At 45.7% G+C, this 18,086-nt stretch overlaps 1 protein-coding gene across 2 annotated transcripts in view; it reads left to right on the top strand.

Annotated features, from left to right (window-relative positions):
* Positions 1 to 18,086, top strand: part of ELOVL5 (ELOVL fatty acid elongase 5) — a 123,595-nt gene that overhangs the window by 26,116 nt on the left and 79,393 nt on the right. For both annotated transcript variants that reach the window (XM_030198965.1, XM_030198966.1), the window contains exon 4: positions 14,163 to 14,240. In XM_030198965.1, coding sequence (XP_030054825.1) covers positions 14,163 to 14,240 — 78 coding nt within the window. The remainder of the gene's footprint in view (positions 1 to 14,162; positions 14,241 to 18,086) is intronic.

Below are 18,086 nucleotides of genomic sequence, written 5' to 3'. Positions count from 1 at the left end.
TCCCAAACCGGGTCCTGGAGGCACCCCAGCCAGTCTGGTTTTCCAGAATATCACAATGAATATTCATGAGAGAGATTTGGATGCGTGCAAATCTCTCTCATGAATATTTGTTGTGGGATTGTGTCCCCTGGTCTTTGTACATTTTGAAAGAGTGAAAAATTGATTTCATTTCCACCCGTTCTACACCACTCAGGATTTTATAGACCTCAATCTTATAGCCCCCTCGGCCATCTCTTATGAAAGCTGAAGAGCACTAACCTGTTTAGCCTTTCCTCATATGAGAGGAGTTCCATTTGCTTTATCATTTTGATCATTCTTCTTTGAACCTTTTCTAATTCCGCGATATCTCTTTAAGATAATGGCAACCAGAATTGAACGGACTACTCAAGGTAAGGTCACACCATGGAGTGATTCAGAGGCATTATATAGTCTTGGTCTTATTTTGCACCTATATCTTTTTCTTGAGTGCTGACTGCTGAGATGGACTCTAGCGTCAGGTAGCTTTGATTCAGATTATTCTTCCCAATGTGCATCACTTTGCATTGTCCACATTAAATTTCATCTGCCATTTGAATGCCCAGTCCTTACTATGGTCTGCCTGCAATTTTTCACAATCAGCATGTGTTTGACAACTTTAAATAATTTTTTGTCATCTGCAAATTTAAATGCCTCGCTCGTCGTCCCATTTTCCAGATCATTTATAAATAGTTAAATTTCACCTGTCCCAGTACAGATTTCTGTGGCACTCCTCTACTCACCCTCCTCTATGAGAAAATATGGCCATTTAACACATACCCTCTGCATTCTGTCCAGTAACCAATTCCTAATCCTCAGAAGGACATTACCTACTACTCATGACTCTTAATTTTCTCAGGAGTCTCTCATGAGGAACTTTGTCAAAAGCTTTCTGAAAATCCAGATAAAACGACATCACTGGATCACCTTGAAACAAATTGGTGAGGCAAGACTTTCCTTGGCTGAAACACCTGCTAACTCTTTCCATAACCATGTGTTGAGTTGTGTAATTTCATTCGTTATAATAGTTTCCACTATTTTCGCCCCGGCACTGAAGGTAGGCCTGCGAAAAACAAATGTTTTTTAAAAAAAACTGTGAAAATGAGAATAGAAAGCTCTGATTTCGTTCCAGAGAGAAGGAGCCAACAGAAGAAGGCAGAAGTTGAACTAAGGAACAGATAAATGGCAATCAAATGCAGATTGAAGAGTGCGAGAAGAGGGTATATGGATTAATGAGACTAGCTAAAATAAGGGAGAGAGCCTAAATGAAGGGATTTGAAAGTGATAGTCAAATTTTATGATGATACAGGTTTTATGGAAGCCAATGATGATCTTTAGAGGGGCGTAACATAATCATAGCATCTGGCATTGTGGAAGAATATGTATAGCTGTATTCTGTATGGCCTGTAATTTATGGAGGGATATTTCGGAAAGACCAGCATATATATGATACAATAATGAGTTTTGAAGCTACCAAAGCGTAAAGAGTGGCACAGCTGTCATTATCTAGAAAAGGACAGATGGACCACACAAGATGCAAAGAGTGGAAGCAGCTCCTGACAATAGAAGAATGTGGGTTGAAAAAAGTGAGTGCACTATACAAACTCATAAATACTTCTGTGTCAACTAAACGGACAGGAACATTATCAATAGTTGGAGCAATGGAAGGAGTAGAACAGTGACCTGTAAGCCCAATTGAGGATGTTTTTTGATGATTAAGGTGAGGGTGGTTAGACTAGATTTATGCCAAGCAGGAACAGCATCAAGGTATGTTTGCAGAGGACTAAGATCAGCATGATAAGGGACCTGGCAAGAGACTTGGAGAATAACATCTGCATAAATGTAACATTCTAAATGTAATTCCTGAATGAGAGATGCCAACATAGCAAGAAAGACATTGAAAAGTAAAGGGGAAAGAATCGAACCCTGAGGAACACCACAGCTAGAGGCATTAGATCAGAAAGAGATGATGGTAGTAATACCTTTAAAAGAAACAGCCCGAGAGGAAGGATCAAAACCAAAGAAGACAATCAAGACAGCAAAATGGAAATGACTGACCATGTCAAAGGCAGAGGAAAAGATCTACCGAAACTAAAAGAAGGGCCTTAACCTTGTTCAGTAGCAGAATGAACATCATTAGAAGAGATTGCGATAAACTGTTGGAGTAACCGGGACGAAAACCAGACTGGGTCAGGATGTGTTCAATGGCACAATTTATTAACAAAACCAGTCTTACAAATTAGTCTAATAGCAGCAATACACATGTACAGTACAGAAGGTACTAACCAACACTGCAGTGGTTTTGCCTTCATCAGGGTCCTAATGGGCAGTATAGCAAACATATGTACTCCACATTATAGCACTTTGAAAATGTCACTAGAAAAACTGAAAAATAGTAGAGAGACTCTTGCATAGACAACGTATAGCAAAAAAATGGTGCAAATCCTGAGTGGCAGGACAAACTCTATGTAGTTTCCATCTCTTCTCGCCCCTTGCCCTCCTCCTCTCTAGAGGCACCATCTCCTCCATGCCTTTGATACTGTTGATCATAATATGCTTTTTAAATATTATTGACTATTACGGAATCTGTGGAGTTGGCCTCAAATCCTGTTTGGTCAAGCCCCATCATATATGAATAATCGTATTGAATTACCACCCTCGTAATGCTGTTTCATCATCTAGAGAATATCTTGTCTTACAGTTCCCTATCTGTAAGAATGTGATAGAAAAAATTAGCAGAGTGAATTGTTTTATATATCAAGGCAGCCAAAATTTGGAATTCTCTTCCTAAATCGATTAAGTTTACAGATGATTATCTTTTAGAAGTCTTCTAAAAACACATTTCTTCAGTCTGGTCTTTCTGAATACATAGAACTCTTGTTTGAATTTTACCTACAAACCCTTTTCTTAATCTTGTTTCCCATCTAGTCCTGCCTAATTATGCCTCTTATGTATCCACCCTTAATTATTTGTCCTTGAGATAGTCTAAATCCCTGATTATTACTGCACATGTATTAATTGCTTCTGGAAGTTATTGTAATTTGTGTTATGTTCTGTACATTATCATGTTTTATTCACTTTCTAAGCCACATTGAACTTGAGTCTATTTCGGCTAAAGGAGGGTATAAGTGTCATGAATAAATAAATAAATAAATAAAAAAGAACAATATGCTGTGAAACTATTTATAAATCACAAATAGAAAACAATATAACAAGCAACTATAATCCCCCATCACCACCACCCTTTCTCTTCCAACCCCATAGCTTACTACTACCCCAAGAATCCTGCTCCCTATTAAATGTCTAAGGGTATAAAATACAACCCGTCTGTTTGCTCTATCGTGGGAGAAATATGCCCTGTGAAGCACTGTGTTATTATTTGTAGTCTGTGGATTGTTACTCATCCAAATGGCAGATGACGTTGAATGTGAGCAAGCGCAAAGTGATGCATGTGAACCCGAACTACTGCTTTGTGATGCAAGGTTCACAGTAGGAATCGCCGACCAGGAAAGGGATCTAAGTGTTATCATTGATGAGATATTGAAATCCTCTGCTCAGTGTGCAGCGATGGCTAAGAAAGCAAAGAGAATGCTAGGTATTATTAGGAAAGGAATGGAAAACAAAAATGAGGATGTTATAATGCCTTTGTATTGCTCCACTGGTGCGACCTTACCTTGAATACTATGTGCAATTCTGGTCACTGCATCTCAAAAAAGATATAGTAGAATTAGAAAAGGTACAGAGATGGGTGATGAAAATGATAAAGGGGATGGGATGACTTCCCTATGAGGAAAGGCTAAAGTGGCTAGGGCTCTTCAGCTTGGAGAAAAGACAGATGAGGGGAGATATGGTAGAAGTCTATAAAATAATGAGTGGAATGGAATGGGTAGACATGAATCGATTGTTTACTCTTTTCCAAAAATACTAGGACAAGGGGGCACGCAATGAAGCTACAAAATAGTAAATTTAAAACGAATTGGAGAAAATATTTCTTCACTCAATGTGTAATTAAATTCTAGAATTTGTTGTCAGAGAATGTAGTAAAAGCAGTTAGCAGGGTTTAAAAAAAGGTTTGGCTAACTTCCTAAAAGAGAAGTCCATAAGTCATTATTAAGATGGACTTGGGAAAATAAGTACATAAGTAATGCCACACTGGGAAAAGACCAAGGGTCCATCGAGCCCAGCATCCTGTCCACGACAGCGGCCAATCCAGGCCAAGGGAACCTGGCAAGCTTCCCAAACGTACAAACATTCTATACATGTTATTCCCGGAAGTGTGGATTTTTCCCAAGTCCATTTAGTAGCGGTTTATGGACTTGTCCTTTAGGAAACTGTCTAACACCTTTTTAAACTCTGCCAAACTAACCCACCTTCACCACGTTCTCCGGCAACGAATTCCAGAGTTTAATTACGTGTTGGGTGAAGAAACATTTTCTCCGATTGTTTTAAATTGACTACACTGTAGTTTCATTGCATGCCCCATAGTCCTAGTATTTTTGGAAGGCAATGAACAGACGCTTCACATCCACCTGTTCCACTCCACTCATTATTTTATATACCTCTATCATGTCTCCCCTCAGCCGTCTCTTCTCCAAGCTGAAAAGCCCTAGCCTCCTTAGTCTTTCTTCATAGGGAAGTTGTCCCATCCCTGCTATCATTTAGTCTCCCTTTGCTGCACCTTTTCCAATTCCACTATATCTTTCTTGAGATGCGGCGACCAGAATTGAACACAATACTCAAGGTGCAGTCGCACCATGGAGCGATATAACGGCATTATAACATCCTCACACCTGTTTTCCATACCTTTCCTAATAATACCCAACATTCTATTCGCTTTCCGAGCCGCAGCAGCACACTGAGCAGAAGGTTTCAGCGTATTATCGACAATGACACCCAGATCCCTTTCATGGTCCTTAACTCCTAACGTGGAACCTTGCATGACGTAGCTATAATTCGGGTTCTTTTTTCCCCACAGATGCATCACCTTGCACTTGCTCACATTAAACATCATCTGCCATTTAGCTGCCCAGTCTCGTAAGATCCTTCTGTAATTTTTCACAATCCTGTCGCGAGTTAACAACTTTGAATAACTTTGTGTCATCAGCAAATTTAATTACCTCGCTAGTTACTCCCATCTCTAAATCATTTATAAATATTTTAAAAAGCAGCGGTCCTAGCACAGACCCCTGAGGAACCCCACTAACTACCCTTTTCCATTGTGAATACTGCCCATTTAACCCCACTGCTTATTTCTAGGATAGCCAGTGACAAAGACATGAGCAGCCCATAATTGAAGGGTAGGTTATTGGTAACAGTGAGAGATAGCACATCACAAATTAAATCCGGAAAATCACATTGTGGAAAGTAAATGAATTTATTTGCATTCTGCAGAGGGGAAATAAGTATTTGATCCCCCACCAACCAGTAAGAGATCTGGCCCCTACAGACCAGGTAGATGCTCCAAATCAACTCGTTACCTGCATGACAGACAGCTGTCGGCAATGGTCACCTGTATGAATGACACCTGTCTACAGACTCAGTGAATCAGTCAGACTCTAACCTCTACAAAATGGCCAAGAGCAAGGAGCTGTCTAAGGATGTCAGGGACAAGATCATACACCTGCACAAGGCTGGAATGGGCTACAAAACCATCAGTAAGACGCTGGGCGAGAAGGAGACAACTGTTGGTGCCATAGTAAGAAAATGGAAGAAGTACAAAATGACTGTCAATCGACAAAGATCTGGGGCTCCACGCAAAATCTCACCTCGTGGGGTATCCTTGATCATGAGGAAGGTTAGAAATCAGCCTACAACTACAAGGGGGGAACTTGTCAATGATCTCAAGGCAGCTGGGACCACTGTCACCACGAAAACCATTGGTAACACATTACGACATAACGGATTGCATCCTGCAGTGCCCGCAAGGTCCCCCTGCTCCGGAAGGCACATGTGACGGCCCGTCTGAAGTTTGCCAGTGAACACCTGGATGATGCCGAGAGTGATTGGGAGAAGGTGCTGTGGTCAGATGAGACAAAAATTGAGCTCTTTGGCATGAACTCAACTCGCCGTGTTTGGAGGAAGAGAAATGCTGCCTATGACCCAAAGAACACCGTCCCCACTGTCAAGCATGGAGGTGGAAATGTTATGTTTTGGGGGTGTTTCTCTGCTAAGGGCACAGGACTACTTCACCGCATCAATGGGAGAATGGATGGGGCCATGTACCGTACAATTCTGAGTGACAACCTCCTTCCCTCCGCCAGGGCCTTAAAAATGGGTCGTGGCTGGGTCTTCCAGCACGACAATGACCCAAAACATACAGCCAAGGCAACAAAGGAGTGGCTCAGGAAGAAGCACATTAGGGTCATGGAGTGGCCTAGCCAGTCACCAGACCTTAATCCCATTGAAAACTTATGGAGGGAGCTGAAGCTGCGAGTTGCCAAGCGACAGCCCAGAACTCTTAATGATTTAGAGATGATCTGCAAAGAGGAGTGGACCAAAATTCCTCCTGACATGATGCAAACCTCATCATCAACTACAGAAGACGTCTGACCGCTGTGCTTGCCAACAAGGGTTTTGCCACCAATATTAGGTCTTGTTTGCCAGAGGGATTAAATACTTATTTCCCTCTGCAGAATGCAAATAAATTCATATACTTTCCACAATGTGATTTTCCGGATTTAATTTGTGATGTGCTATCTCTCACTGTTACCAATAACCTACCCTTCAATTATGGGCTGCTCATGTCTTTGTCAGTGGGCAAACTTACAAAATCAGCAAGGGATCAAATACTTATTTCCACCACTGTATTGTACTGTTTTGGGACCTTGCTAGGTACTTGTAACCTGGATTGGCCACTGTTGGAAACAGGATGCTGGGCTTGATTGACTTATATACTTACTAGTAAAAAAAGGCCCGTTTCTGACACAAATGAAGTGGGCGCTAGCAAGGTTTTCCTCGGCTCCCCTGCAGCCACCCATATCTAGCGAACCTCCTCTCTCCCCTGCCCCCCCTGCAGCCACCCATGTCCCAGCGACCCTTCTCTTTCCCCTGCTTCCCCCTCCAGCCACCCATGTCCAGTGACCCTTCTCTTTCCCCTGCTCCCTCCTCCAGCCACCCATGTCCAGTGACCCTTCTCTTTCCCCTGCTCCCCCCTCCAGCCACCCATGTCCAGCGACCCTCCTCTCTCCCCTGCCCCCTCTCCAGCCACTTATGTCCAGCGACCCTCCTCTGGACATGGATCAGCTTTGAGGCATGTTTTTTTTCCCCCGGGTTCTGAAGTTGACATCTGGCTACGGTGATGTCAGCCTGATCTACGGAGCCTAGCAGACCAGCTTGGAATGAGCCACGGTCCCAGGCAGCAAGTCAGAACGTCGGAGGTGAGAATTATTATATAGGATAATCTCAGGATTTAGTCTACCTCTCCTGTCTTCCACAATCATTCCTGCAATAGAAGATATCTTCTCAGAAGATGTTCTGGTAGCAAATTTGCCACCAGAACATCTGAGAATTTTGCCAGTTGTGGCCAGCATGTTTGCTTGTTTTTCCAAAATATCAAAATAATCTTCTTAATCACTCAGACACAAATAACTATCCAATTCATTAACAGCTTCAAAGTAGAGATGACACAGGGACAAAGTTTGTTCCTATCCCCACAAGCGCTGTCCCCATCCCCTCACTGTCCCCATGGTTACTGCAGGTCTCTGTCCCTGTGTCATTCTCTACGTATCCTGTTTGTCTGGCTGCCTAGGCCTGTTGGCAGTTGGGGGTTTCTGTAGAATGCACATGAAGACTGGGGATCTGCAGACACAGCTACTGATTTCTGTTTCTTATCAGAATTTTCACTTTTTTGAGTTTTATTATGTTGTTGTAAGCTGCCCAGACAGTCTCCATTGGGCGGGATATCATCTACTTTTATCTGAATTTATTGATTTGATTGTAAACTACTCACTCACAAATGGTGTATCAGGGTATAACTTGGAAATATTCAGTCCAGTCCATCTGCTCCAGCCTGTTCCGGTCTGCCTGCTCCAGCCCGTTCCTGCTAGCCTGCCTGCCTGCTAGCCAATCAACCTACCTCTAAATTATTCCAGCTTGCTCCAGTCCCGCTGCTGAGCTCTCCACCGCGCTCACCTGTTCCTGCCTGCCTGACTACTAACCAACCAACCTGCCATGCTGTGATGGCGTGCCCAGAGCCACATCTGGACGGCTTCCCGACACAGAGGGCGAGATCCGGTGCACCCCTGCTTGTTGGTGTAATACATCGCAACCTGATTGTCTGTTTGAATTAGGATAATTTGACTGGATAGCTGATCTCTGAAAGCCTTTAGAGCGTTCCAGCTTACTCAGTGCTCCAGGAGGTTAATCTGAAGATTCATTTCCTAAAGGGACCAAGCTCCCTGGGTATGAAGCCCATCTACGTGAGCTCCCCACCCCAGGAGAGATGCATCAGTCATCAGCACTTTTGTGGCTGAGGAATTTGGAATGGTAGTCCCAAAGTCAGATTGGAGCGAATTGTCCACCACTGAAGAGAGCGCACAAGCTCCGGGGACACTCAGATAACATCTTCCAGAAGTCCTGTGGCTTGATACCACTGAGAAGCCAGGGTCTATTGAGCAGACCTCATTTGAAATCGTGCCATGGGTGTAACATACACTGTGGAAGCCATGTGGCCCAACAACCTCAGCATCTGCCGAGCTGTGACCTGCTGCAATGTCTGAACCTTGGACGCAAGGGAGAGAAGCTTGTCCACACACGCCTCTGGGAGGAAGGCTCGGACATTCTTTGTATCGAGCAGGGCTCCTATAAACTGCAATTGTTTGAACAGGATGGAGATTGGGACTTGGGATAGTTTATTACAAACCCTAGTAGTTCTAGCACCTGCATAGTTATCCGCACTGACTCCGAGCACTGTCCTCCATGGTGCTCTTCACCAGCCAATCGTCGAGATAAGGGAACACATGCACTCCCAGCTTGCGTAGGGTAAGATACCTCAATAGTAAAACTCTAAGTGTGATCAAAAGGATTAGTGAGAGAGAACCAAGATTTTGGTTTTGTCTTCAACTTTAATTTGAAAGCAGATGCCCAAGATGCCATCAGATACAAGCCAGATTTAACCAATAGCAGAATATCTTGAAAGTCACATGCAAAAGGGGAAATAAATTGAAGTGATATATCGTGATGGACCATGTTAAATGCACTTGACATATCAAATTGCAACACAAGAACCCTTCTGGCCAAGCTAATCTCAGCCCTAAAATTTACCACAAGAGGGGTTAACACAGTTTCTGTGCTGTAGCATGGTCTGAACCCAGGTTGCGAGTTATGCAAAAAGGGAGGCGAGATGCTCCATTATCTGACGCCCAATTAAACCCTCCATTATCTTCACCAAAATGGGGATAGAAGCCACTGGCCTATAGTTAGTGACATCTCTCCCGGTAGCATGGGTCTTTTTTAAAGGAATTGGAGTAAACATAATGGAACCCTTCTTTTCAGGGAAAAGCCCATGCGACAACAAGACTAGTAAAACAGGCCTGTTTCTGACACAAATGAAACGGGCGCTAGCAAGGTTTTTCTCGGAGTGTGTATGTTTGAGAGAGCGTGTGTGAGAGTGACTGTGTGTGTGTGAGAGAGAGAGAGTGAGTGTGCGACTGCTGGGTGCGAGTGTGTCTCCTCTCTCCCCTGCCCCCCCTCCAGCCACCCAGCGATTCTCCTCTCTCCCCTGCCCCTCCTCCAGCCATCCTGCGATTCTCCTCTCTCCCCTGCTCCCCCCCCCCTCCAGGCACCCAGCGATTGTCCTCTCTCCCCTGCTCCCACTCCAGCCACCCAGAGATTCTCCTCGCTCCCCTGCCCCCTCTCCAGCCACCCATCGGTTCTCCTCACTCCCGTTTACCTCCATCGAAGCGACCGCATCTTTGAAAGCCCTGCCCGTCTGTAGCCTTCCCTTTGACTTCGTTCCCCCAGAGTCCCACCTGCTGATGTCATTTCCTCTTTCCGTGAGGGCAGGACTCTGAGGGAACGAACTTGAAGGGAAGGCTATAGATGTTGAGGTTGTGCCTCGTGCTGCTACTCTGTGGTTGGTCAGTGCTTTTTGTGACGAACCCAGAAGTACGTGACGTCGGTACAGGAGATGGATACAGCGTTGCAGCCAGCACGAACCCTTCAAACCTTCACTGCCACGGAGTCAGCTTCAGAACGCTGGAGGTGCTTTTTATTATATAGGATAATTGACATTTAAGTAGATCAATAAAAAGGTCAGGGGCGGCTCATAATAAGTAATTCGGACAAGCATGAAAGGAGAATTGCAAAAAAGAATACTTTAATATCACAGCTTTGACACTGTCACAGGTACGCAACTGGAAAGATGACCAAAGTTGTTCAGCCACTAAACTTCCGCCCGGGGAAACTGGCTCTGAGAAGCTCCGCTGGGTCACCCCCAGGGGATGATAGACAATCTTTCTGATCTTAAAGATTGCCTGTTTGAAGTAAGTAGCTAGCTGTGCCGCTAAAGCAGCCTCTTCATAAGTGAGTAAAAGATCCTTGGTGTTGAGGAGGGAACCCACTAGATTGTAGAGCTTCTGGTGTCAAGGTATTAACTCCTACAAATTTGTTATAATAATGTAATTTCACAGCCTATATAGCATTAGTGCTCTTGCCACAATAACTTGTTCTCTTTTAGACCATTGCCTCTCCAGATGCTTACACTTACACTTCATAGTGGGACCTATATTGCAAGAGAGAGCCCTGTTTTGTTTTTCCAAAAAGAATTCATTGAAGGTCACCCTGATTTTACTGCTAGTATCAAGTGGCTTGATCGCTGGAAGAAAAAATATGGAATAAGGCAGCTCTACACTGCTGGGCAAAAGCTGTCGGTGAATTTGGAGGAATTCAAAGCAAAATTTTCAGCATCTCCTTAAAAAGAAAGGCTTATCAAGTGACCAGAAAACAACCTTGCATTGAGACTCCGGAGCTCTGCCTGTCTCTTGGGCAGCTCGTAGGATCAGTGAGCTTCAAACCTTTGTAGTGGATGCACCTTATACTAAATTCCATCACAACAGAGTAGTCCTCTGCACGCAACCTAAGTTCCTGCCGAAGGTGGTGTTGGAGTTCCATCTGAACCAGTCGATTGTCTTGCCAACACTTTTTCCCCGATCCCATTCCCACCCTGGCGAAAGCAGCTTGCACACTTTGGACTGCAAGAGAACGTTGACCTTTTTATGTGGAGTGGACGAAGCCCTTCAGACAAGTCCGCCCAGTTGTTTGTTTCTTTTGATCCCAACAGGAGGGTAGTCGCCATCGGTAAACACACCATTTCCAATTGGCTAGCAGATTGCATTTCCTTTGCTTATGTCCAAGCTGGTCTGATTTTAGAGGGTTATGTCACGGCTCACAATGTCAGAGCCATGGCTGCATCGGTGACCCACTTAAAGTCTGCCTCCGTTGAAGAGATTTGCAAGTCTGCGCTGTGGTCTTCAGTCCACACATTCACATCCCATTACTGCCTTGAGTAGGATACCCAACGCGATGGCTGGTTTGGGCAGTCAGTGTTTTGCTGAATCTGTTTGGGGTCTAGAATCCAACTCCACCCTCCTAGGTGCATTTTATTCTGAACTAGGCTGCACCCTCATCTAGTTGTATTTTATTTCAGGTTAATCTGCGTTGAGTCCTCGCCGTTGCGAGGCCCAATTGACCATTGTTTATTGTTTTGGGTGAGCCTGGATGCTAGGAATTCCCCACTTGTGAGAATTGGAAGCCTGCTAGTCCTCGGAGGAAGCAAAGATACCTGTAGCAGGTATTCTCTGAGGACAGCAAGCTGAATATTCTCACAATCCCGCCCACCTCCCCTTGGAGTTGCTTCTTCCTAGTTTGGTACATATTTATGCTTTTGGATTAAACTGATGAGGCATGGAAACACAGGCGGGAAGGCGCTCTGCGCATACACGGTGGGGCACGTTGCATGTCCAGAGGGCTCTGGAAGATTCTTTTTCTTTACTGCCTATGTGCCGATTTCCCAGGCTAAGTGGATCGTTGACCCACTGGTGAGCATGTGAAGCCTGCTGTCCTCGGAGGATACCTGCTACAGGTAAGTATCTTCGATATACGTGATCATGGTCTTCTTTGTTGTTTCTGGGAGATAGACTGTAGAAGTCTGCCCAGCATAGACTGTAGAAGTCTGCCCAGCACTGTCCTCACTTTCCAAATTACTGCAGTTTCCGTTGGAAGTTCTCTCCAGCCCATCCTAAACCAGATTGCTGTAGGCGGGACTCAGACCATACAAGCCAGCCCAGCACCGGTTTAGTTGATACGGCCAGAGTTTCCATCCGATGTAATGTACCACCTGAATTAAGCTAGTCCCCAACTTGGATGTCTGAAGGCCATTCTCAAATCTTTATAACTCCTGTTTTAAGTACTGAATCTTGGTAAAGATGCTGTCTCAAAACGGAGTCTTTATCTACCCTTTTGCGCACCTCCGCCGCCCCCCACCCAAACCTTTGTCAAAAGACTGCATGCTATAATGGACTGTTAAGAAGTTTCTCACCATTGTTTTATCCATGTAAGACTGGTTTTACTATGCCCTCAGTGATTAAACTTCAAAGGTGGTAATTAATCTTTTATAAAAATATAAAGCAGTTTGATCTTGTAGCTGGTTATGAAGAAAAGGATTTGGATTTAACTCATGCCTTTTGTGCCCACCAAATTTACATCCCTTAGAAATGGTACTGTAGGTGGTGACACTTTGAAATAAGTGGAACTGCCAGAAACAGTATAGATTACCACTACCCCCTCTCTGGACACATAGTTTGCTCAATATTGGGGATGCTTAGCACCCCCACTGCACCTTGGAGAGCTGCCTTTTATGGCACTACTAGCCGTTAAGCCCGTAACAACGGGCTAGTTTTTTGTTTCCTATGGCCTCCCCCCCCCCCCCCCCCAACCCTGCTCTCTCCCCTGCCCTCCCCCCAGCGTCTGTTTCCCTCAGTTCCGCCCCCCTCCTTCCCGCCCTGCTCCCTCCTCCGATTTCCACACCCATGTCCAAGCCCTCCTCCCTATTGGGCTGTACTGCTGGTGGAGGCGGGGCTTGGACTTCTACACTCTCAGCGTTCCGACTCTACTGCGCTTTTGCAGGTGAGTCGGTCACTTGCCGTTTATATGTTTGATTTCCACATTTAAAAAAAAAAAAATCTGTATGTTTGACTTGGTGGTGTCTGCTTAGCAGTGAGAGCAGCAGCACCTAATGGGAGTTTATTTTGGAATTAGTAGATTAATCTCTTTAACATTACACGGTTTGCCCATGAAAATTAAATTTGGTTACAAGAAAAGCCACCAAAGATACTGATAGCCTGAGGAGGTTGATGAATCTTTAGAGCTGTGAGTTTTTGAGACCATTGAGGTTGCTTGCCCACACATTCATGATTAGATCCAGTGTTTACAGACTTGTAGGCATATTTTCAAAGCACTTTGGGAGGCTAAGTTCCATAGGTTTCTATGGAACTTTGGGAGGCTAAGTGCTTTGAAAATGAGCCTATTGATATCGTAGACCTGATGTTCATTTAGAAGACAGGGTGAATCTGGAATGACATCTTGCCCTTAGTAATAGCTTGCTTATAAAAAGAGCTGAGCTTTGTTCTTTGTAGTATTTTGGATATAAATGAGATTAACTGTTTGTGCAGTGTGATGCGACCTTCTGAGTACAATTGATGTAAAAGCTCCTCTATTCATCTTGGCCTTGGAGTAAGTTTTAAAGCACTGTGGCTGTACTGATCTATGCAGTGTTGACTCTGAAGCTAATCAGTCATGGCAGTTTCCAATTTCTGAGTTTGCTGAAATGCTGCAATGTCAATCTTTGTATCTCTTTTTCTGTGCATTTGGTTATGGTACAATCAGAGAAGCAGTCTTCAAACCTTTACTGCACAAATTAGCATCCACTTTTTCCTTCTACATCTGTTGGGGTTTTTTTCTTCCATGCCTGAGGACATTGGGGGGGGGGGGGGGGGGGGGGGGGGTGTTCAATGAAAAGCTTATACGTGGAATCATTTTTCTGCTTCTACAAATGGGTAGGCTGAGAAACTTTGATGAAAGCAATTTGCAGGTGTGTGTGTTCTACCTTTTGTTAAATTACACCATGGTTTTGTATGTTTTTTTTTTCTTAGTTAGTCACAGGAGTATGGGAAGGAGGGTACAACTTCTTCTGTCAAGACACCCACAGTGGAGGTGAAGCTGATATGAAGGTAAAATTTATGTATGTCATAAATGTATTTTTATAGGTTTTTATGTTTCTACTTAGCCAATCCAGATTTAAAATGTTAGATGTATAAAACCTTGTTTCCTTGTCATCAAGCAGATGAATCCATTACGAGTGGGTTGTGTCCATCAACCAGCAGGGGGAGATAGAGAGCACTGAAAACCCATAGTGCCTCATGGCCAGCTAGCTCCATCTGCCTCTAAAGTATTCTCTATCTCCCCAGCAGGGTGGTTGCAGCTTGTTTAAGGTCCTTCAGAAAATCTGCCTGGGGTGGCTCCTGTGCTTTGCCAGTTGTAGCTGGGGTGTTGTGGCTGATGGTGCCCACTTTAAAGGCAAATAGGTTAGCCCTTTCCCTGCCTTACCTGGCCCCCAATGTGGAAGTAGACAAATAGGCAAGCCCTGTCCCTGTCTTTGCCCACGCTGTGGATGCAGGCACATAGGTTCGCCCTTTCCCTGCCTTTCCCACGCTACTGATCCTCTGGAGTTGGAAATTTGCCTCTTTCGCCGTTGACTCAAACTTTCCTCACAGCGTTAAAAAAAAAAAAATGTTGCGTCGTGCTTTGGCGCTGCGATCCCAGAAAAGAAGTTTTCTTCTGATTGTGCAGAGTGACTGGAGCCGGAGACTCGGTCTGGTGAGGTAGGAGCATTTTGTAGCTCCTCCAGGGAGGGCCCACGTTCGGGACGATTTTGGCGTGTATCCGCCATTTTGAATTTCCGCTGCTTTCGGCGATGGCTGCTGAGAAAGTAAAGTGCTATTCCATTTGTGACAAGTGCAAATCTGCAGCGGGGCTCTGTAAGGTGTGCTTTCAGACGGTAGAGCCGGCCCGAGCATGGCGAGCGATGTTCCTTCCCGCTCTGTGGAGCTGGCAGCGGGCGCCATTTTGGAACAGCATGGCGCGGCCCCCTGCTGAGGCAGAGGTGTTTTAGCCTGGAGGAGCACCTCGTGTAGAGGCTAATAAAAGAGCTGTTTCCCCCGGACTGGAACCGGGAGGCCAGGGTGAGCCATTTTCCCCTGAATTTGTTTTATTGCTGCTTAATGCATACATCTTAAAAGAGCTGTTTCGCAGGGGCCCTCTGCGGCCCTGCTTTCTGTATCCCCTCCAGTGGAGTCTGGCCTTGGATTACCATCAGGCATGTTTTCCCCTGACAGATGGCCGCAAGACAAGCGCAGAAGGGTGGATTCCCCTTCAGAGAGTGGCGCACCCCCTCCCCCCCCCCCCCCCCCCCCCCGGTGGTCGGGATGTGAGGACTCTGAGGGGTCTGGCTGGCCTTCGTGGTCTGGAGAGCCAGAAGAAGGTGCAGGATTGCCACCGGATCCAGTTGATCCTTCCGCGGTGAAGATTTTCCACCACGATGAGCTGCCAGCGCTTATTACTGATGCCTTGCAGGTTCTCTCTATAGAAGACCCTGGGAGTACTGAGACTTCCTCCGGTAATCCGAGGATGGCAAGTACTAAGAAGCCTGCTCGAGCCTTTCCTTTGCATGACTCCATCCAAGAGCTTATCACGGCTCAATGGGCTGACTCCGAGGGGCCTTTGAAAGTCGCCAGGGCTATGGGGCAATTATATCCTCTAAGTGAGGAGCATTTGGTGCGCTTAGCAGTGTCTAAAGTGGATGCCCTAGTCACGGCTGTGACAAAGAAAACTACCCTCCCAGTGGAAGGAGGAGTTGCCCTGAAGGACATGCAGGACTGTCGCCTGGAGGCAGCTATGAAACTGTCCTTTGAAATTTCAGGCCTATCCTTACGGGCGTCTGCATGCAGCTGCTACACTGCCCGAGCCTGCCTTGCTTGGTTACAACAGGCAGTGGAACAGCCCGGAGATGGAGCGGAGCCCCTTACGGAGGTGGCACCGCGGATGGAGTTGGCCTTGTCATTTTTGGCTGACGCCCTTTATGATCTGGTCAGAGCTTTGGCTAAACAGATGGCTGTAGCGGTGGCTGCTCGCCGTATTCTGTGGCTACGGCATTGGGCAGCTGACATGGCCTCTAAGCAAAGGCTGGTGAAGTTGCCCTTTCAAGGCCTTCTCCTGTTTGGTGAGGAGTTGGAGAAAATTGTGAAAGGCCTGGGGGATGCGAAACCCCAGCGCTTACCCGAGGATAGGCCACGGCCTTCTTCCAAGGGTTAGGCGGTTCCCTCCTCTTACAGACCTCGCTTCCGTGAAGCTAAAAGGTACCGCCCGGGGCGTTCTGCTGGGTTCACTTCGCGTGCCCGTTTTCAGCAGAGGAACTCCTTTCGCTCGGACAAACGTTCCGCAGCAGCAGGCTCAAAACCTGGAGTTCATGGGCAACCCTCTCAATTATGGTGCGCCGGCCCCCTCCTCGATTCCTGTGATAGGAGGACGACTTTCCCTCTTTCTCGAGGAGTGGGCCAAGATTACCTCAGATCAGTGGGTCTTGGACCTGATCAGAGAAGGCTACAGAATAGAATTCATTGCCCCGATAAGAGACGTGTTTGTGGAGTCCCGATGCGGTTTTGCCGTCAAACGGGCAGCGGTAGAGGAGACCTTGCAAGGCTTGATTCACATTGGGGCGGTTTCCCCGGTGCCTCCCACCGAATGCGGCTCTGGCCGTTACTCCATTTACTTCATGGTGCCGCAAAAAGGACGGTCTTTACGGCCTATCCTAGACTTAAAACAAGTCAACAAGTCTGTGAACGTGCGGCATTTTCACATGGAAACCCTGCGCTCTGTCATAGCGGCGGTACAGCCAGGAGAGTTTCTCACATCTCTGGACCTGAAAGAAGCTTACTTGCACATACCAATGTGACCTTAAAGACGGTCTTTTTGGTGGCCGTGACATCGGCGAGACGGCTATCTGAGCTCCAGGCGCTGTCCTTTCGAGACCCATTTCTGCAATTCTCAGAGTCCGGAGTAATGCTACGTACGGTGCCTTCCTTCATGCCTAAGGTGGTTTCAGCGTTTCACCTAAATTTACGGAAAGAAACAAAACACATAAAGTCCACACTTACTGTTCACTAATGCATCATACATTCACCTCTGAACTCTCATTCCCGTAATATCACATCACTCATACCTTTACGCACAGAAAAATATATACCATATGTCTTCATGCCTTTTTATCGCCCTCTAAGCTCCCATTGTTTCCTTCCAAAGTTTCAATGTTTGTGTTCCATTGTTACATTCCTTAACGACACCTCAATTGTTTCGCATAACTCTGCACAATGTAATCCATAACCAATCTGTAACAAATTGTATTTCCAACATTTAACTCATATTGTAAGCCACACTGAATCTGCAAAAAGGTGGGAAAATGTGGGATACAAATGCAATAAATAAACCAGCCTATTTTCCTGCCCTCCTTTTCTAAAGAGGAGTTTCCAGAAGCCTATGGGCAGTTGCACCTTCTGGATGTACGAAGGGTTCTGTTGCAATATCTGCGCATGTCAAATGCCTTCAGGACCTCTGACCATCTTTTTGTTCTTTTGTCAGGTCCGCGCAGAGGGTCTCCAGCGTCTAAGGCCACTATAGCCCGTTGGCTCAAAGAAGCTGTCTTTTCAACATATCTGCTATCTGGCCAGCCTCCGCATGAAGCCTTTAAGGCACATTCCACAAGAGTGATTTCCTCTTCTTGGGCTGAAACTGGAGCACTCTGTCTTCAAGAGATATGTAGTGCAGCTACTTGGGCTTCTAAGCTCTCGTTTGCCCGACATTACAGGCTGGATGTGGCTGCCATGAGAGATGCGCATTTTGGAGCACAAGTGCTTGCGCGTGGTGTGGCTTGTTCCCACCCTATCTAGGGATTGCTTTGATACATCCCACTCGTAATGGATTCATCTGCTTGATGACAAAGAAGGGAAAATTAGGTTCTTACC

The sequence above is a fragment of the Microcaecilia unicolor genome, chromosome 3 (assembly GCF_901765095.1).
Source record: "Microcaecilia unicolor chromosome 3, aMicUni1.1, whole genome shotgun sequence".
NCBI classification, from domain to species: Eukaryota; Metazoa; Chordata; class Amphibia; order Gymnophiona; family Siphonopidae; genus Microcaecilia; species Microcaecilia unicolor.
Note: the sequence above shows the minus strand (reverse complement) of the source record. Positions and strands in the feature narration are given on the sequence as shown.